Below are 21,904 nucleotides of genomic sequence, written 5' to 3' on the forward strand. Positions count from 1 at the left end.
CTGCTCCGGTCAGTATTAACGCTGCTCCTCTCTCTCCAGCTGCGATCGAGGCCTGCCTGAGTCACCTCCTCAAGAGACGGGCAGCTGGATTTCTTCGCAGCGACAAGATCGCCGCCCTCTTCACCAAAGTCGGCAAAGTCTACGACACGGCCAGCGAGGTTTGCCGTAAAGTCCAAGAGCAGCTCCAGCAGCAGGCCGATCTCACCAGGTGGGTCCCGCCCCGCCACAGTTGTTTCTACTGGACTGACGTCATATCAAACGAACCCATTTCACCTCTAGTGAGGGAGGGAGACCACCAGGGACCGTACCTGACAATCACACTTTCATTTACTTTAACTGAGTGACTCTGTCGGCTTAATTAGAGAGGAAGAGACAGTCTCCTCCATTACAGCCTCTCTGATAATGAGACTCAGTGCAGCTTTAATTATGCACCAAAACATCAACCAGTCAGCCACAATGACCGTCCTCACACGAGGGGGGGGGGCACAGTAACAGGGACACCTGTGGTCCAGTCAGTAAGACCTCAGAGACAGGTTAGTTTAGGCCTTTTCCTGGCATTTAAAAAGCACAAAATTAGATCATTCATTATATTAAATTCAATTCAATTCAATTCAATTTTATTTGTATAGCGCCAAATCATAATATACATTATCTCAAGGCACTTTACAGGGTCAGGTCAAGACCTCACTTTGTTACAGAATAAACCCAACAGTTCCCACAAAGAGCAAGCGCTTGGCGACAGGGGGGAGGAAAAACTCCCTTTTAACAGGAAGAAACCTCCAACAGAACCGGGCTTGGGGTGGGCGGCCGTCTGCCTCGACCGGTTGGGTTTAGGAGAAGATAGAAAGAGGGGGAGGGGGAGGAGAGGGGAGAGAAGAGAGAGAGAGAGAGAGACCAGGAACAGCTGTGTCGGTAATGGTGTTATCAATAATAATGACAGGTAACAGTGGTTAATAGTAAAGATGAGTAGTGGTGGATCTGGATCCTGCTGCTCCCGAGGCAGAGATACCTGCAGAATGAGGACAGAGAGAGGGAGAGAGAGGAGAAGCACAAACTACGGGAGAGAAAAGGAAACAAAGTTAATGCCATGAGGTCATCGAGAGAGAGAGGGGGAGAGAGACAGAAATAGAGAGAGAGCGCCCAGTGAATGATGGGAATCCCCCAGCAGTCTAGCTCTATAGCAGCATAACTAAGGGATGGGTCAGGACATACCTGAGCCAGCCCTAACTATAAGCTTTACTAAACAAGACAGTTTTAAGCCTGATCTTAAAGGTAGAGAGGGGGTCTGCCTCCCGAACCCACACTGGGAGCTGGTTCCACAGGAGAGGAGCCTGATAGCTGAAGGCTCTGCACCCCATTCTACTCTTACAAACTCTGGGAACCACAAGTATACCTGCATTTAGAGAGCGAAGTGTCCTATTGGGAAAATAGGGAACTATAAGCTCCTTAAGACCATTAATGGCTTTGTAGGTGAGGAGGAGGATTTTAAATTCTATCCTGGATTTTACAGGGAGCCAATGCAGAGAAGCAACACAGGAGAGATGTGATCTCGTTTCCTAGATCCTGTCAGTACTCGTGCTGCCGCATTCTGGATCAGTTGGAGGCTTTTTACTGAATTTTTGGGACATCCTGACAATAAAGAGTTACAGTAGTCCAGTCTTGAGGTAACAAATGCATGAACTAGTTTTTCAGCTTCCTTTAGACACAGAATGGGTCTGATTTTTGCAATATTGCGCAGGTGGAAGAAGGCTGTCCTAGAGACTTGCTTTAAATCCATTCATCCTTTTCCTATACTGCTTATCCATACAGGGTCACAGGCGGGCTGACCTGAAAATATCATAGAGCGAACCCAACAGTTCCACCATGAGCAGGAGGAAACTGCTGCACACTGCTGATGTGTGGCGACGTCAGGTGACCAACATTCATTTGGAGTAAAACACTGACGACAGCTGATGTTGGTATTTTGTTGGTTTGCAGTTTTGTTGTATAAAATACTGACGTTCTAGTCGTGAGCAAACGTCTGCTAAACGTCAGAGTCAGTTCACCAGCGTTGGGTTTTTAACAACCAATGTTTAACGTGTGTCTGACGTTAGTGTCGTTGGCGTCCAGCGTCTTTCTGACGTTACCTTCATGTCTGGTGCCTGCTGGGTTTCCCTCCTGGACCTGGAGCCTGGTTTAGTTCTGCCTCCCGAAGGCTGATGGAGTTCAGGACGTCTGACTTCATGTGGATCGGCCGAACCACCTGAAGTGACTCTGCTCAGCTTGTTGCTGCTATAAACCTGCAAACTGCTGCTTGAGGCTGTGTTTTTATTTCATTTGTTTGCTTTTAGTGGAGGTGCTCTGGTGTTTTATTCATTCAGCACCAGTCAGAAATATATTTCACCTGCTCTCTCGGATTTGTTACAGAGAAGTTTGGACAAAGTTTCAGGTTAAACTCTCTTTGTTCTCAGGTCATTATCTCCATGTGAAACACTCCGTCACCAACAGACAGTCTCTGGTCAGCTGAGTGTTTACTGAAGCTGAGCAATCTGTGTACACACTGTGATAAGCCTCAGCTCTATGCATATGTATTTGTGTGTGTGTGTGCACAGAGTATGATAAACTGCTTTATCTGCAGAGCTGTTTGCAGGCCCATTAATTGTCCATTAGCCGGAGCCACTGGCTGCCACATGTCTGTCCACGGCTGTGCACAGAGGTTTAGAAATGAAGGAGAGGAAGCTTAGAGCAACGAGGACACACACTTACACACACCTCTACACACACGTCTGCATAAATGATGCACAAACAATAAAACACAGACAGAATGTGTGGAGACGTCGTTACAGCGGCTGCGTTGCGTGATGTAAATCAGTTCGCTCTGCGCTCCGTCTTCAGCCGCCGTCACTCGTTCATCTGTCACATCTCATTGGCCTTTATTTCCCCAGACTCACAACGTTACAGCCTGTTGTTGTGTGTGGATGTGGTTCACACAAGTCACACCCTCCACCAGGATGCAAACACACACACACACACACTCAAACACACACTCTCTCACACACACACACACACACACTCACACAGGCATGCCACCCCCCCCTTCACCCCCCCACCCCCTCTCCCTGTCGTCTCACCTCAGGGCTCCATCTCTCATTTACCCTGGTTGCCATGGCAACATGTTTTGTGCCACTGGCTGTGAAAGAGGCAGAGAGCATGATGGGAAACAAAGAGACAGAGCGCGACAGGGAGAGAGAGAGAGAAAGAGAGAGAGAATGTGAACAACATTAACAGAGGGATAAAGAGTTTCAGCAGGTCTGGACTGTGTGTGTGTGTGTGTTTTTTGCCCCCCCCATGATGTATTCCTTTATAACTTTTCCTTCTCTAACTCTTTATTTTATCAACGGAGCTCAGAGATAAATGACGTCTCCATGCTCAGACGTGAAACAGACGTTTTTTTGTTTTAAATCAAAAACATATAATCAAACAGTCAAAAGCAGCCTGTGACTCAGCTTCTGCTGCACTGAGATCAGTTATGATGTTCCAGCATCATGTGCAGACGTGTGGAAACTCAACCTGTGAATTCAGAGTTAAGAGGCAGCAGCAAGAGAACGAGTTAATGACACTGATTTATCGTCTCTGTGTGAGAGCAGAGAGTTAGTTCGTTAGTTAGCAGTGTAGCTGTGAACGTAGCAGTGTGTTTGTCAGTAAATAAAAGCTACGACTCTTCAGACCGAAGTTCCCGCCTCTCTGAGCTTCAGCTCAGGAACTCTGAGGCAGGGAGCTGTGGTTCGCCGCTCGGTTCCTCTGCTCGCCACCGTCTGAAGACCGAGCTCTGGTTCACCTGCAATGTTTGTAGATTGTGTCTCTTTCAGTCAGGTTGTCTTTCTCCTGAATGGCAGGGGACAGGGTCTTTACCCAGGTGTCTTCATAACCTGTCCAACACACAAACACACACACACACAGCCTCTTCTTGAATTAACTGTTCATCATGGCTGTGAAAATGTTTGGAAATGTCAGCGGTTCCCTGTGAACAGATGTAACACATCTTCAACCTGTACGACAACTCAGACTCACAACATGCAAATCCAGGGGCCTAATGAATATCAGTTGTGTAATCAGTTCAGGAAGCTGCATGTTGACATTTGTTGATATTTTGAGTGTGTAAAGACCAGTGACGGAGCACAGCGTGGAGGAGAGATTTACACATCTGATCAAACCGTCCATAATTACACACACATTACACACACATGTAGACAGATGCTTGGAGGGAATACGGCGTCATAGGTCATTATTTTCTGGATGATGTTTGCAGAGGGCTGTAAATGTTACCTCCACATTTACCCTCATCTTTTCACAACAATATATCAAAGATTATTTCAGAGCCAGCACTGACCCTGAGGAGGCAAGGCCAGTGTATTAATACAGCAAGTACAACAATACAACAACAAGTGCGTTACATAAGACAAGAAGATGTGAAAGAAACACAAGGCGATATAAAAGAGACGTAAACAGGATTTCAAAAACAGCAAAACCAAATAAAACCAGCTGAAAAAGCTGAAATAGGACACAAATAAGAAAGAAATGAAACTATAGAGTAAAAATGACAGCGACAGTGGAGATGTGAGTTCTGTAACTTTGTGATGTCACCACAAAGATACATGTAGATGTTCACATTTTACATTATTACGTTTTTGCTGAGTTAAGTTATGATGCGTCCTCTGAGCTGGAGCTAGCTGGTTAGCATGCTAACTACAGCAGACAAAAGAAGTGACAGAAAGAGAAGCAGAACATGAGGGCTGCTGTCCACCTCTGGAGACAGATGTTGGTGAGTAAACAGCTGTTAATGCTAATGTTAGCTATGTAGCAATAGCAGAACTTACAAAGAGCTCCTTTAATGTTGAGGTCGATGGTTCATTCATGACTTTGGAAAAACAGTCAGCACTAAAGGTCCACTTACTGACCTGAGCTTTCCTGATGAAGATACTGTTGAAACAGTCTTTATAAGAAGGGAGTAAGTGGACCTTGAGTGGAGAATTAAACACAAATGTATGGTCTCATCAACAGTGCAGATCAGATGTACAAACATTTTTAGATTGACAACTAATTTGGTGCATTAAGAACACAAATGCAGACCCAGTACCCGGTCCCCTGCTCCTGAGTCTCTGGGTGTTTGAATGTGTTTCTGCTTGATGACTGGAATCAGGTCTGTGTTTAACAGCAGCTCAGACATGTTCAGGTTTGATTCTCTGACATCAGATCCGTCAGTAAATCCCTCAGTCCTGAGTCTTGGAGCTTCTCCGTCTGTTAAAAAGGCCGGTTGCTAACAAGAGTTTAAATGAGACGACAGAGGTCGTCGGGGACGTTAAACGTCATCAGTCCAACATGAAACCGACCTCCTCACCAGTCCACCTTTACAGCCTCGCTGTGTTTCTACAAACTGTCACTAACTCTGTCAGAGGAAAGGCTTCTGTAGAAGAGCTCAGAGCTGAATCAGACTACAGGCTGAAGGTTAGTGGTGGTGACAGTGAAGTCATGTGACCGTGGTGTCGTTGGTTTACAGCCTAACATGAGCTTTTTACTGCTGCTGGTTGTATTTTTTATTTTTAGGCTGCTATAGCATCAGTCTGGGAGATAATGAGAGAGTTGACCTGAGGGCCCCAGAGGGAAGTTCAGAGGTCACCAGACCAACAAACAGACTGATGGTTGCATCCTGTCGGTCGAGTGTAGAAGTGAAACACAAGCTCTGCAGTAAATATACAGAGAGAGGCTCATGTTTCTGTCCCTGTTTCTGCATCCTCTCTTATCTCTGACATCATCGTGACGCTCCTGCTGTACTGTCAGTACACACACACACACACACACACACAATCAAAAACCCACTTACACACACACACACACACACACACACACACACACACACACACTCCCCTCCTCTAAATGGGAGGAGAATACAAAAATCGTGACTTAGCTGAAACCCCATTTTCACACACACACACACACACACACACACACACACACACACACACACATATGCTGGGGGATATCTAACATCGTGACTACAGCAGCTGAGTCCCCCTTTGCACAAACACACACTCATTAGTTTGTTGCAGAGAGCGTGCGTGTGTGTGTGTGTGTGTGATTGCTGTAGAAGAGTCAGGGATCAAACTCAGTCTGGATGAAAGTGCTGACGTCAGGCGGCTGCCTCCATATTCATGAAACAGATCAGCTGATTTCAAAATGACTGATGTGGGTCGATTCATTAAAACACAGTCAGCTGTTTCAGACACAGACAGACAGACAGAGACACAGAGACACAGACAGAGAGACAGACAGAGAGACAAAGAGAGAGACAGACTGAGAGAGAGACAGAGAGACAGACAGAGAAAGAGACAGACACAGACAGACGGACAGAGAGACAGACAGAGAGACAGAGAGAGAGACAGAGACACAGACAGAGACACAGACAGAGAGACAGACAGAGAGAAACAGACAGAGAGACAGACAGAGAGACAGACAGAGAGAAACAGACAGAGAGAGAGAGACACAGACAGAGAGACAGACACAGACAGACAGACAGAGAGACAGACAGAGAGACAGAGACACAGACAGAGAGACAGAGACAGACAGACGGACGGATGGACGGACAGACAGACAGAGAGAGACAGACAGAGACAGACGGACAGAGAGACAGACAGAGAGAGAGACAGAGAGAGAGACAGACAGAGACAGATGGACAGACAGACAGACAGACAGACAGACAGAGACACAGAGAGAGAGACTCAGACAGACAGAGAGACAGACAGAGAGAGAGACAGACAGACAGAGACACAGAGAGAGAGACACAGACAGACAGACAGACAGGTGGACAGATGATACATTTTTATATAACTCACCTGTTTACATTTTAATAAGTTTTACAGTTATAAAGTTATATATAATTGAGGGCGTGGCTTCTGTGAGTGACAGGTAGGCGAACTCAAGTCTTGGCTCCACCCTTGCCCCACCTCTTTCACCATTTTTGGATTAGCTAGGAGTTAGGGGCGGAGTCAGATGGCAGCAGCAGGGCAGCTGAGTCTGAGCTGAGAAACCTGAGGCTGATGTCAGTGAGGCTGCGTCCATCTTTATTTACAGTCTGTGGTGCACGTGTATGTACAGGACACGTAGATAATATACATGTACACACAGTACATTCAGGCCATAGAAGGCAGGAACCTCAACAGTGTATCAGGGTCAGGGGAAGACCGGACCACCAGGTGCAGAACCAGCACCTGGTGGTCCGGAAGGTGAACAGGAAGCACACAGGCTCTGATCTGTGGCCTGTTTCACTTCGTTTGTTGGTCACAGAAACAAAGATGAAGGTTTCCAATGAAAAGTTTTGTTTGTGTTTTCTCTCTTGTTCTGGGGTTTAAATACATCAGAATCTCACCTGGTTTTATGTGATCTGTCTGTGTGTGATATGTTCTCTGTGCCCTGCAGGAGAACCCAGAGCACGGGACATGAACCTCTGAGGAGACAGGGCTCCTCCACCACCAGCCGCCCCCCTCAGCCCCTCTCTGCCCAGGCCATCAAACACATCTGGGTCCGAACAGCTCTCTTTGAGAAAGTTCTGGACAAGATAGTGCAGTACATCGTCGACAACTCCAGGTAATTAGTGTCATTCTTTGCTCCTGGCGCTGCACAGCAGTGACTCACGGCGCTCCGCTCAGGCTTTGTTGTGGCTGAATGAGGAGCAGTCCCTTGAATCACCTGTTCCACGCTCCTCTGTGCTGCTTTGTTCTGGGCTCTGTGGCTAACAGCAGCTGTGTGCACGGCTCCACCGCTTCACTCATCAAGGCCTCAGATGTGAAGTGATGCAGCTCAGACACGTAACGCGGATGTCACTGTTTTAAATGGAGGAAAATCCACCTGAAAACACGATCATCAAAAGCTTGAAAACTAGAAACTAAAACATAATAATATCAAAAGTTAGAAACATGCTTCTGCAAACTCAGACCTAAAAAGGGTATTATGGGTAATCGTAGGCCCGCTGTACAAATCAGACAAGCAAGGTGATTAGTTGGTCCAGCCCCTGTTGGGAGGTGGGTTCAAATCAGAGAAGAAAATGAAATGTAAACATTACACAAATTGTTTGGACAGGAGCGCCCCCTGTGCACGTTCACCCCCCTGCAGCCAGAAGAGACATGAATAAATAATGACAAAGTGAAAACTGAAATGTTTCATTAACAAAAATCTTCAGACCCATAATTCAGCTCTGAGGTCTCCTCGTTAGAAAATGACCCTGACTAACCTTTGATTCATTTTTCTTTGCAGTAAATACTATGAGAGAGAAGCTCTGATGCATGACTCAGTGTTTGGGCCCATCTTGGCAGCTCTGCTGGGTAAGTATATCAGGCTGTGCCTGAACTGCCAAACTTTTCAAATTCACCAGAGGGAAGTAACAAGAAGTACAAAACTGCAGGAGTGGCACCGATAGAAGAGACCTCAGATTCAGACACTGAGCTGTTTGTTAGCGCCTCCTCCACTGACAGTGTCAGAGCTGAAAGGAGAAAGCAGCAGGAGACTGGGGTGAAGACACAATGATTAATAAGCAGAGAAACACAAAGACACACACGCAGACACACACACAGTCTGAGGACACTGACAGTTAACAGAGGCTGATGAGGGAATCAGCTGCAGGTGTGCAGAGCAGCACACTGAGGACACCTGGTGGACAGGTAATATTTACACTATAAAACATTTACTGTAAACTGAGACACACAAAGACATTTTTGCATTTGGTCTTTTCATTGAATTTGTTGACAAAATTAAGAATAGAAATAATATCAGGTTTATGCTTTAATTGCATTAATAATACAAAAAAGGCTGCACTGACACATTACTGAAAATTCAACTGCAGAAATAATAAAAACACTGCAAGGTCCTAATGGTGCAGATGAGATCCACTGCTTCTCTCATTCAGGTCTGTTACAGTAAAGGTCCCATATTGTATAAACTGCTTTATTCAGTGTTTAATCCCCCGCTCCATTGGTTATTGAGTGGATAAATACAAACCTCCAGTACGTCTGGATCATAAGTTATCAGAGAGTTGTGTGTCCACCAAACAGTGTCGGTGAAGAACACTCTTATTCAAGACCAAAAAAGGTCTTGCCTTGTCCAGTCCAGGCCAACTGAGCAGTTTTCCTGCAGAAATTATTAAAGGTCCCATAATGTATAAAGGTAGATGTCCATGTGTTTGTGATTATAAAGCAGCTCTAGGTTCTATATTAATACTGTGAAAGTATCAAAGCCTCAGTCCACAGAGAAATGCACACAGCCTGTATTCAGAAACTGAGCCTTAAAACCAGCCGTCAGGACTTCTGGAACTTTGTGATGTCACAACAAAGCAGTCACTGCCCTCAGCCACAAGGGATTGGCTGAGAGGCTCAGATCCTCTCCTCTGATTGGCTGACTGACCTGTTGTTACTAGAGCTCCAGAGAGAAGCCTGAGAGAGGAGATATAAAACTACACTGAGATGGTTTTTGGTTCTTAAACCACAGATATATCTTCTGATGGAGATCAATACTTCAGATAAAACACAGAAGAAGAGTAAAATGTGGAGCTTTAATATTTGATAAATACAAGATCAGGTACTTAAATAATAACTTAGAGGCATAAGATTCTGTTTTCAAGCCTTAAACCAAGGCAGAATCAGTTTAGTATAAATTCACTTCAGCTGAATTCAAACTGAGGAGCGATGCTCACTAACAGTCTGGAGAATGTGTTGCTGTGTTTCCAGTGGGGCCCTGTGCTCTGGAGTACACCAAGCTGAAGACATCAGACCATTTATGGACCGACCCCTCAGCCAATGAGCTGGTTCAGCGCCACCGTATCCATGGAGCCCACCGGAGTCAGGACGCCACGGCCGGCCGCCGGCCCGCTCTGGGGGTGAGTGTGGAGGCTGATGCAGATCGGCCGCTTCAGTCCTCAGGAGGTGTTTGTTGTTTGGTGGTGGGTGGTGTTCACCGAGGACATGTGGGATGGTAGTTCCTGTAGAAGTTATGAGTTGTATAAGTTTGCTATTAAAGATCTTCTCTGCTGCAGATCCGTAAGAGGCAGTCGAGCGGCAGCATGTCAGAGGACAGGTTCGCAGCGTCAGCGAGGGAGTACGTGGAGTCTCTCCACCAAAACTCCAGGACTCACCTGCTCTACGGCAAAAACAACGTCCTGGTGCAGCCGGTACGACTGCACACGCAAAACCATCATCCTACAGGTGGAAAGAGTCTCACTGGGCAGCGGAAAATTAGATTTATTTCAAAATCAGCAACGTAACTTTTTTTGACCAGATCAATGTGGTTTCTAATGATTTAACAGGGTTAAACAGAATAAATCTGATGCACAAAAAATGCACAACTTAACAAACACATAGAAAAGGAGTTTTTGACAGATAATAATAATAAGAATCTTTCTCTATAGAGCTCTTTTCTAAACCCACGTTACAAAGTGCTTCACACTGAGAAATCAATGAGAAAAACAAGCAGATCAGTACTTTTGTACTAAAACCAAATGCAGTGTCATCAGCAAAAAAAAAAAAAAAATCAATGAATCAATCAGTCTCATACAGCAGCTAATATACGATTTAGGATTGGTGAAGCAGTTTTATAAATCAATTTTATTCTTACTCGAAATAAACAAAACCTCCCATACACAAATTAAAATATGTATATCTAAAATAAAAACACATGTAAAAGTTATAGATGAAATCTATTATTAAATTGGAACAATTTCATATGTTGACATATATGTGTAGCTCATACAAATATGTATGTTCTATGTATGTATGTAGATATTGTAGACATATGTTAGACATATATGTTCATATTATAAACAGTAGAGTCCAAGAGTCTGAGACACTTTATCAGAGTGAAGACAGACATGTTGAACATTAATATTACTGTATGGGCTGTAAATCTGCATCTCCGCAGCTCTGACAGGTCGGTCCGTGGTTGAAACTGTTGAACAGTGTGTGTCTGAGCTGCACTGTGTGTTTCCAGATTGTGTGTAAATTCTTTGCATCAATTTTGTTTGGATGTCACAGGTCCTGAAGCTGCTGCTCAGCACTCAGCTGGTGTTTACACAAACTGCAAATGATGCTGATTTTCATCTATTGTGCTGCACACACACACACACACACACACACACTCACTCACACACAGTATTCTGTATGTGTGATCTGTGAAATGAAAGCCGTACCTCTCCTGCCTCTAATGTGCTCTGTGCTTCCAAATGGCTCCGGCGTGTTTGGCCCTGGGAACGTATAATGAGCACATATTTACCTCCCACGACGCTCAGCCTTTGACAGAGCTATGCTAACGCACACGGCTGAGCGCACACACACAGATAAACACAGCGCTCATGATTAACGGTAGCTACTGTATATGATCCTACGCTCTGCCTCTTACACCCAAACCTGTCCATACACAACGTGACATGTGGAAGACGTGTGTATGTTTGAACAGACTAAATCCAACTACACTGAAAGGCCCTGACAACCTCTCTTTGTGTTGCCATGGAGATGTAATTGTCATTTGACATCATAAATTTAAAACAGAGGACATATATCTGTAACTTCAACTTTAGATGTTGCTATTAATGTTTAAGAGAAATACTTTAAAGCTCCATCCAGTCTAAAGGCAGATGTCCATGTGTTTGTGATTATAAAGCAGGTCTAGGTTCTATATTAATACTGTGAAAGTATCAAAGCCTCAGTCCACAGAGAAATGCACACAGCCTGTATTCAGACACTGAGCCTTAAAACCAGCCGTCAGGACTTCTGCAACTTTGTGATGTCACAACAAAGCAGTGACCGCCCTCAGCCAATCAGAAGAGAGGCTCAGAGCCTCTCTGAATCTCACGCCAGATAGTTGGATAAAAAGGTGTCTTTGAGGATACACCCTCACCATCAAACCTGAATGTCCTTCGTCCCTCCTCTTCCTCCTCTCCCCCCTCGGTAGAAGAAGGATATGGAGGTGCTGCGGGGCTACCTGTCGCTGCACCAGGCTGGGGATAACCTCACCCTGAAGTGGACCCCCAACCAGCTGATCAATGGCACACTGGGAGACTGTGACCTGGAGAAGAGGTATCCAGGACCCCCCCCACCACGTATTCATCAAAAATGACACTGATGTGAAATGTGACAGCTGAATTTTCCTCCTGATCCAAACACATCTCCCTGTCTCCTAGTATCTACTGGGACTATGCACTGACGGTTCCTCTGCGGCAGATCGTCTGTATCCACTGTCACCAGCGCCGTGAGTCTCGTTACACTGCCTCATATTAATGTCTGTCCTGAAGGGACTGTCTCACATCAAGATATTGATGGTTTGTCTTGATAAAGAGTCAGTTTTCTGTCAATGTGCAGGTGTGTGTCCTCCATCCTGTTTTTTTTCCCTTACTCATCCTGGTGTGATGTTTTCCACCTCCTCCCAGCTGACTGTGGAGGGACGCTGGTTCTGGTGAGTCAGGATGGGATCCAGCGGCCGCCGCTCCACTTCCCCCCCGGTGGTCACCTCCTGGCCTTCCTCTCCTGCTTGGAAACAGGCCTCTTACCACGGGGTCAGCTGGAGCCCCCCCTCTGGTCCCAGAAAGGCAAGGTGTGTGTGTCGCCTTGTTGGAGCTGCACTGCATTCACACCAACATTTATATAAGTGGGTGGTTATCATCAGGTGACATCTGTGCACTAGGGCTAATGATAAAAATACAAACCAAACCATCCAGTTTGTACATTTCTCTATTTACTGTCGATAAAAACCAGGAACTGAATTTATCCCAGATAATATACATAACCTGGTGGTATTGTAATACAGTCATATAGTCATATAGTGTAAAACTAGACAGTCTCAGTGAAAACTGTCTCTGTCTGTGCGCAGGTGAGTTAATCCTCCTGCCAGATGTGTCTGGACGGGACGTCCTGTGTGTAAAATGAAAATGTGAACCAGACAAAACTGGAAAACCATTTCCAACGTAGATGATGTTTGTTGTGAATATAAATTACAGGAGTTAAAGTTGTGGCTCTGAAATGTTTATTCGACTTTTTTGAGGCTCAGTTCAACTGTGTTATTCAAAGAGTTGTTTCTGCTCTCACTGATGTGTGATGATGTTTCTGTTGTGCAGCAGCTTCAGACAGCAGCAATCTTAGCTTGGTGCGTGATTTACATCAGGTTTCCTCTCAGCTCAGTAACAGGTGCAGCAAACATCTGAAGAACATGTAGTGCAGCTGTAATGCTCAGTTCATTTCTGTGTGTGTGTCCTGCAGGGAAAAGTCTTCCCTAAACTGAGGAAGAGGAGCAGCGCCGCCCGCCTCATCGACCAGGACAGGAACGGTGAGGAGCAGACAGCTGCTGACTACGTGTTTCGCATCGTTTACCCAGGATACCGCTACGACGCCAGTAAGTGCACGCTGGTCCAACGTGCTCGCACTCAGCTCTTTGCTTTTTGAATCACGAGTATTATCTGTTTGAAGTTTGTCTCGATGATGTGTTTACAAAGTGTGGGTGTAGTGAGCCGTCTTCCCCACGATGCACCTGTGGGACGGCTCTGCTCTAACTATGTTCTCTGTTGTCCCACTGGTGCAAGCAGTCACTATAAACTACCACCACACCACGGGCAGCCGCGCTCCATCGCTGGATGATGATGAGGAAGAGGAAGATAGGCTCCATGCTATGATCTCAATGATCTGCTCGCGGAACCTCACAGACCCTAATGTCATGAAAGGTTTTTATCACCTTAACACACCCACCCTCCCCCACCGCCCCCCCTCCCCCACTCCTGTGACCTCACACCAGCTTCAGATGCCCCCCCACCCACCCACACCTCCCACCCCATTGCCCTCTCAGGCCCCCATCCCCCTCCTCCACCCTTCTTCCCAACCTCACCTCCACCAGCTCTGTCTGCCTGTGTGTGTGCTGCCTGAGGCTGAGCCCAACAGTGTGGAGTAGGCTGGGTTGGCTGGGACCAGGGACGTGGGGACGTTCAGGGCCATTGACACAAACATGAAATGCAAAGATTATTTTAATGACATGATTATGCATGATTGAAAATTAAGAAATGCTAACATTAGCAAAAGAACAATCATTAATGCATTTTTAACACATTAAATCTGAGGAAATAGTCAGATATAAACATCACAGCCTCTAACTCTGTACAACCAGGTTGGATTTAGGTTGAAGAATCCAGAGACAGGTGCTTTAAGACGAATAACGGTGCAGGTAGACTCTTCTGTAAATGGCTGCCTGACTCTAACAGGTGAATCAGGTGGAAATAGATGGAAAAAGTTGCCTCCTTTATGTTGCATTAGGTTTGAAATTCTCCTCTGTAATGATAAATACCATCTGGTGTTTCTGTTGTGGTCTCAATAATCATTAATAATCAGTATCTTTATATCAACACACAGAGAATTAGCAAATAGTCCTACAAAGCTTTTAAGCCTCTTTAAGCAAATGACTAATTTACTTTTAAAAACGTTTAGCTGAATGTTTTTTAGTGTTTTTAATTCTTCTCTCAACATCTTTGTTCACAGCCTCTGTTAAATCAACAACAAAGTTCTGATTAGCTAAAGCCACTGGATGCTATTGCTTAGCATCAAACAGCAGACAGAAAAAAGTTAGCAGCAGTTAGCAGTTGTTGGTCGAGACGTTGTCAGTGGACTTGTTTTCATCAGCTGGACAGAAACACGACACCAAATGATGCTAATGTCGCTGTGTGTGTGTCTGCAGGCAACTGTTTGCTAACATGTTGTTTTAAGCTAGTTCCTGTGTCCCATCCCATACATAAAACATGTAAAAATTATATAAGGAAACCTATTAGAAACCGTATTTCATATATTGACAGATATGTCTATGTCCCATATGAATGTATGTTTATGCTCCATCCCAAAGCCTGTCAGCAGATGTTGATATTATAAACAGTAGAATCCAAAAGTCTAGAATAAGGAGAATAAGAAGATAGACATGTTTAAAATGATTGCATATATAATTTTATATTTATGTTGTTTTAATAAACTTTGATATATAAATTGAATATATATTGTTAACATTGTCACAACATATTATACCATGGATAGTTCATATAGGTTTTAAACTTCTATCTTCATACATGCAGAGGATATATATATTTATATTTATCCTCTTACAGTTAACATATATGGCAGCATCACTCTTGATATAGGGACATATACTGTATGTCATATATTACAGTTCTTTATGGGAAGTGGCCAAAAATAAATAAAAACAATGAATGTAGCGTTGAAAGTATTATACCAGTGTATGCTAATGATTTTGTTGTTGTTTAAAAATGCTACATGCAGCATTTTTTACACTACATACAACACAAATTCCTGCTCTGTAGCCACATACTCTCCCAACACGTTTGACTGAGCAGCGCCCCCGTTAGCTCAGGAGGCTGCACAGCATCCTCAGTATCACACTGTCCTGTGTGTCCAGGTATCGTCGAACCCTGACGTCACATTTCACCTGTGTAGCTGTGAGTTGTCAGCACAGTCTCCAGAGCTGCACGTTGAACTGAGTGATAACGTATAAAGCTGCCAAAGAAAGAAGCTGTGTCCCCAGTGTCAGATGGAGGAGGACAGGAAGGAGGGAGTCTTCATCACACACCGTCCTCGGGCAGCAGTTACAAATATCCTGTTAGTGAGCAGCCACGTGAATCCAAATAAACCTCTGTCTCAGCCCATTCCCACCGTTCTATAGCTGTAAAATACACACTCAGCTTCATGTCGGCTGAATTTGCTTCGTGAGTTTCCGTAAACTGGCACAATAACATCCTGTCTGGAGAAAGTGGTGGTTTGTCACAGATATTGTCAGACATCCAGTTAATGCCTCAGCAGCTGCTGACACACTCCCCCCACACTCTTCCTGTTTAATATCACTCTCTGTCTCCTCTCTGTCTTCCCACCTCTCAGCAACACGATTTAATCCACTTGCTTGGCAGAGCTCCTCACACACACACACACACACACACTGGAAACACACTGGTTTTAGAGAGAGTGCTGCCAAACACAGTGACTGCACACCTGGTTTTATCACACTCAGACTTCCCCAGGTGTCCTCATCTAGGCCTTTCTGGCTGCTCAGCATTCTGGGATTTGCAGTGCTGACTGCCGTAGAGTTATGAGAGGGTACAGCTCTTGAAGCATGCCTCAGCACTGTTGGGTTCATGCTGTCGTGGCCAAGAATCGCTTCGATAATTTGCTTAGTTTTTTTGCACTTCTTTAATTTGACTTAGTTCTGTTTCCTTCTTTTTGTCCTTTCATTTCTCACTTGCAACGTGCTTGACAGTTTTTGCATGGGAAATATGCACCCGTTTCATTGTTTTCTGAAGAACGACTCTGTGTTTCTGCATATTTGTGATGGAAAATCCTTCAGTCTCCTCTGTTCGTTTTGATTTCTCTCTCTCTCTTCTCTGACTTCCTCGGTTGTTTCTCCTCTGTTTGTGCAGTCGTTTGCTGCGATGCTGTTCACTGTAATTCTTCACTAACCCCGCCACCCCTTCCCCACTCCCCTCGCCCCCCTCGCCCCCTCCTCCACCCCTCTCATTACGGTCCTGTGGGGTTCCGCAGTAGTAGAGACGTGGAGTCCTGGTGTGAGCGGGGTTGCATTACTGAGCCCAAAAACACTTGCTGATCACATATAGTCCTAAAGTAAAGAGGGGGGAGGCCAAATGTCGGTCTCGCTCCAGCATTCTTTGTTTGCTTTTTTTTTCTGTTCTCAATATTATTTGTTTTTTGGGGTTATTGAACAACCACAGCGCAGCTTCATATTTATGACAGGTCATCAGCTCCAACCTGAAGAATTAAGGTGAAGAGCATTTATTTAATGTTGAAGTTTTATGATTTTCCTCCCCTCTGTGTGCCCGTTTACTGGTGTCCATTTGTTTCTGTTGTTTCTGAGATGATTTATTTTGGTGTCTCTTGTCTTGTTCTGGCTTTATGCATCCTGCATGGCCTGAGCGTCTGCCTCGTCCCTGCCCTCTGCTCTTCTCTCAACTCTTCTTCTCCTCTTCCTCTCCTACTTCCTGCTCTCTCCTGTTTGTGTGGAGCGTCCCTCTGCTCTCTGCTCTTTCCCCTCTGAATGGACTGATCCAGCATGGCCTCCCTGCATCCTCTCTGGCTGTCTCTCCCACAGCACCGTTCCTGCTTCTTGAACTGTCCCCCTCCACTTTCAGTTTCCTCTCTACACTTGTTTTTTCCAGCTCTCACATGTAACATGAGTGTAAAGTGTCCATCCATCACTTCATCTCTTGTCATGAATAACAAGGAGCAAATACATGGAGAGATGTATTTATGGTTGAGCTGAGGGACCTACGTCATAATATGTAAGACGTACAGCAGAGCCAGGGTGAAGTTTTAACCTCACAGAGACTTTTACAAATACATGAAAACAGCATTGTCCATTTTGTCTCGCAGCACTGAGACCTCCTCTCTGTCTTCTCGCTTTCGCTCTCTCCGGTTTAGACCACGGGGAAATGATGGAGATGCAGGGTTTCGGAGGAAGCCCGTCGTCATGGCAACAGGCCGAAGTAACCACTCACGAGTCCCTGTGCCAGTCCTGCACCACAGCTGGTGGCAACGTGTCATTCGACTACCCGGCCGGCTGCACCTGCATACACGACCCATCAGACATTCACACGTATGCACTTTAACCTGAACGTGTTACCGTGAGCTGCAGTGAGTCCTGTCTGAGCTGTAATGTACTGGCAGCAACAGACTGGGACGTCTCACTATATGATATGTCTCAGTTTGTCTCAGTATATGAAAATAAATATTATTTTAGTATTAAACTTTAAATTAATTCAGAGCTGAAACAGCAATTATTTTATATTGATCAGCTTCTGAAACCTGAGTAATTAGTTTTTCTTCTGTAATTGAAAACTGAGCTCAGCACCTTTGAATTTTGGGCTGTTTATCGGACAAAACAAGCAATTTCATTTTGGGAGGTTGTGTTTGCTATTTTTCACTATTTCTGATTTTACACTAAAAGTCTGATTAATAGAATGAAAATCGTTGTTAGTTGCAGACATTATTGGACTTATTTTAATGACGTGAATATAAAACTAGATACATTATATAGGTATTATAACTTTACTGCTAACAGCAGCAAACAGCATAGCTGCAGTACAGCTAACAGTAAAGTACAGCTGACATTACAGGACAGTTAATAATACAGCTAACAGTACAGCTAACAGTAATGCTACAGTGAACAGTGCAGCTACACCAGACAGGACTGTTCTCCTCACATTACTGGTCGACAGAAAATTAAAACAGATTATAGAAAAACATGGCGGCAGATTCTGTGTCTGCTCACAGTCACCAACCATCACAGCTGACTGTAACAGGCTGAGACTCATTCATGTGACGCCACCTGGACTCAGGTTAGGAGCAGCAGGTGAAGCTGTTGACACTTCTCCTCACCATGATGAGACAATAATTACTGAGCTTTTTAAATCGGATAAAGTTTAAGATTTTCATGGAGCCAGTATCTCTGCAGCATCTGTCCGTCTGAAGAATCGGTGGAGCAGCCATGTTGGTGGCTGCCATGGTGATAATGAGTGACTGTGTTTTTTTTCCCGCCAGTATTCCTCTGAAGATGCTGTGTCAGAACATGAAGAGACAGATCGTCTCCAGAGCCTTTTACGGATGTAAGTACATCATGTCTCCAGTGCACAGTGTCACACTCATGTCACGAAGACTGTGACGTTAACTGTGAAACACAACTCACATTAACTCCATACAACATCACACAAGGAGACTTATTGTTAACTGATTATTCATCCACTCAGGGAACCGTCATTTTTTTTAAATTAATGCTTATAGTCAGTGACTTATTTTTTTTTGATTTGCTCTCTAGACATACAGTTATGTGAGAATTATTGATTATTAATTTGATTTGTTTTTATCTGTAAGGACTATAAAAACAGAGGCATCTGACTGTAATAAAAGTAATATATATATATATATATATATATATATATATATATATATATATATATATATATATATATATATATATATATGTATTTTCCTTCAGCTCACAGTGTGTTTGCTTTAGTTCCACCAATTAAAATCTATTAAAGTAATTTTATTTATATAGCACCAAAACATAACACACATTATCTCGACACACTTCACAGAGTAAATACAATATTATAGAGAGAAGCTCAACAGTTCCACCGTGAGCTGCACTTTATGAGTGAATGAAAAACTCCCTTTTAAAAATAATGTGTGGCTCGGTGCAGCTGCTGCTGGATGGAGTCATGAATAATGAAATATCCTCTGAATAAGTCTGACATGTAATAAAGACCCTGTAATAAGTTGCTGAGTAACATAATGCACTGGCAGTGTTATTGAAATAATGTTTTTCTAAGGTTGTTTTTAATTATCTGAAGACATTATTACATTAGCAGTAAGGTGTTTGTTTCTTAATTCACTTCATTGTAACAATACGAAAAATGTAAAAATAGGGCTCCTCATCAACAAACTTTACTCCACAACAATCTCTCAAAGTGCAACTCTCCCTCGCAAACAACCAATGGACAATTTGCAATGACATCTCAGTAGGAAACCTCCCTAAAGGGGCCCCATGTCATTCCCTGGATGATTTGCAATGGCAAGAAGCAGTGCTGCCAACGAAAGCCTGCACATATATACCAGATTATCTTTCATTTAAAGATAATTAGATTAAAATAAACTGACAGTAACTATCTGATCTTATTTACAATGTGTCAATGTTGGAGTTATTCTGTTATTTAGGTTGTATTGAGCTTTATAATCTATATTTTGAAAATTCTATGAACATGAACATTTTGAATAAATAAAAAAGTTTAGATTTCATATATTTTTCACTGGTTTCAAATGATTTATTGCTGATCGGAGGGGCCACCAGCCATTTTTTGCTTCGGACTCTAACAGACTCCAGAATCAAAGCCGTAAGAAGCAGGATTAGGCAGGTTGTTCATACTATAGGTCAGTGACACAGGGGCCTGACGACTCATCTTCTCAGCTCAGGATGCATCAATGACCACATGATTCCTGAATCATCTTTAAGACAACGATCATTGGCCACAAACATAAAACTGACTGAAAGGGAAGAAGGAGGTGACAGAGAAGAGAGGAAAAGAGAAAGAGAATGTAGAAATTTCTTCATTTAAGAACTTGATTAACCTCTGTTTTTTATTCTTATTATTATTCTTATTATCATACTGAGCAGCTAAGAATTATAGTGCAGTTGTATCTTGTCCAGATTGTAAAACACTCTGAGACTAATTTGTGGTTTGTGACTTAATAAAAAAATGGACTTATCCCTGACTTGACCACTACCTGGTCTCAGCTCTGTGTGTGTGTGTGTGTGTGTGTGTGTGTGTGTGTGTGTGTGTGTGTGTGTGTGTGTGTGTGTGTGTGTGTGTGTGTGTGTGTGTGTGTGTGTGTGTGTGTGTGTGTGTGTGTCCATCAGGGCTGGCCTACTGTCGACACCTGTCCACTGTGAGGACTCACCTGTCAGCTCTGGTCAACCACAACATCGTACCTCCAGACAGACCTTGTGAGGCATCCGGGGGCCTCAGCAAAGAGGTGTGGAGCAAGTACCAGAAAGACTGCAAGGTGGGTGCAGACAAGACGGGAAATTCGGTGCCGTGACTCCCCAAGACAGCCCAACCTGCTCAGTTATTCCTGAGTCACTGATCAATATCAGATAAATCAGGGTCATTCTCTGCTCCTGGACCTGTTCAGGTTTTATTTACTGTAACATTTTATAAAGTGAAATGAACCAACACAACTTGTAGAAGCAAAGTTTCTGTGCTGTTGTGTGTTTTTCAGCCCATGTGATGTCATAGTTGCACATATTAAAGTGATGGTTTGGTTAAGTTGGTAAAGTTTGGTTTATTTGATGTGGGGCTGTGTGAGGTTCTTATCTACAGTCAGCAGATTCAGAGCAGCAGCAGCAGCACTGTGGACAGGGTCGGAAAAAAACCTGTTTTAGCTGCTTAAAAACATCCACAGAAAAAAAACTAATATCAGTGTGTGTTTTATTTTGAATATTTTCACCACTTTATCTATCAGTCAAACAGTTGTGCATTTTTCACACATCAGTTTACTGTATTACTACGCACAAGCACACCTACCTGTAGCTCTGTCTGACTCAAACAGCTGATCGGGGTTTACAAACTCAGTTTCAAGGGAAACAGCTGTTTGACAGGAAGAGGTGTCGCTCTTTGAATTAATCTGTTACTTTTCTTCTTTGTTGTTTCTTTGAAAGTGAAAATTAAACTGAGCTTCTGTTAGTTCATAATGTTTCCTCCACTCATACACTGTATAGTTGTATAGTTTTAGTTGTAAAGATGTAGTTGTGTAGTTGTAGTTGTATAGTTGTAGTCAGAGATGATGTCTGGCTCCTGCAGGCTCCACCCTCTCTCTCTCCTTCACTCTAATGAGAATGTAATGAGTTTCAGAGTAATGGAGTCTCATGAAGCAGTGCAGTATATAATCATTCATCAGCTCCAACCGTCATCATTACTAATTTACACTTTATTCATATCTGTGTCTTTTATCTTCTGCTCGTCTCTGTGTGGATCGCAATCACCCGTTTGTCTTCCTCCATTATTGATGCTCTTCCTACACCGAGCTGTCTTCATCCTGTCTGTGTGTGTGTGTGTGTGTGTAGAACTATAAGGAGCTGGAGCTGCTCAGGCTGGTTTATTATGGCGGAGTGCAGCATGACATCAGGAAGGAGGTGTGGCCTTTCCTGTTGGGGCACTACAAATTTGGCATGGGCAAAAAGGACATGAGCCAGGTGCAACAGACAGACACACACACACACACACACACACACACACACACACTGGGAGAGAAATGTGTGATCTCCTTTTCTTTTTTTTCCTGTAAAG

The 21,904-nt window shown here is 43.9% G+C and overlaps 1 protein-coding gene across 2 annotated transcripts in view; it reads left to right on the plus strand.

The window, feature by feature from the left end:
- The window catches only part of sgsm2 (small G protein signaling modulator 2), a 64,675-nt gene that overhangs the window by 34,257 nt on the left and 8,514 nt on the right, over positions 1–21,904 (plus strand). Inside the window, exons 3-16 of one of the 2 annotated variants that reach the window (XM_071471681.1) lie at positions 40–208; positions 7,453–7,620; positions 8,287–8,354; positions 9,753–9,901; positions 10,058–10,192; positions 11,968–12,092; positions 12,197–12,264; positions 12,443–12,606; positions 13,269–13,401; positions 13,592–13,726; positions 17,481–17,655; positions 18,600–18,664; positions 20,476–20,621; positions 21,682–21,810. In XM_071471681.1, the coding sequence (XP_071327782.1) occupies positions 40–208; positions 7,453–7,620; positions 8,287–8,354; positions 9,753–9,901; positions 10,058–10,192; positions 11,968–12,092; positions 12,197–12,264; positions 12,443–12,606; positions 13,269–13,401; positions 13,592–13,726; positions 17,481–17,655; positions 18,600–18,664; positions 20,476–20,621; positions 21,682–21,810 (1,829 nt within the window). The remainder of the gene's footprint in view (positions 1–39; positions 209–7,452; positions 7,621–8,286; positions 8,355–9,752; positions 9,902–10,057; positions 10,193–11,967; positions 12,093–12,196; positions 12,265–12,442; positions 12,607–13,268; positions 13,402–13,591; positions 13,727–17,480; positions 17,656–18,599; positions 18,665–20,475; positions 20,622–21,681; positions 21,811–21,904) is intronic. The other variant, XM_071471682.1, reaches the window with a different exon arrangement.

This window comes from Trachinotus anak, unplaced genomic scaffold (assembly GCF_046630095.1).
Source record: "Trachinotus anak isolate AG129_WGS33_773 ecotype Australia unplaced genomic scaffold, CSIRO_AGI_Tana_v1 ptg000034l, whole genome shotgun sequence".
Lineage (NCBI taxonomy): Eukaryota > Metazoa > Chordata > Actinopteri > Carangiformes > Carangidae > Trachinotus > Trachinotus anak.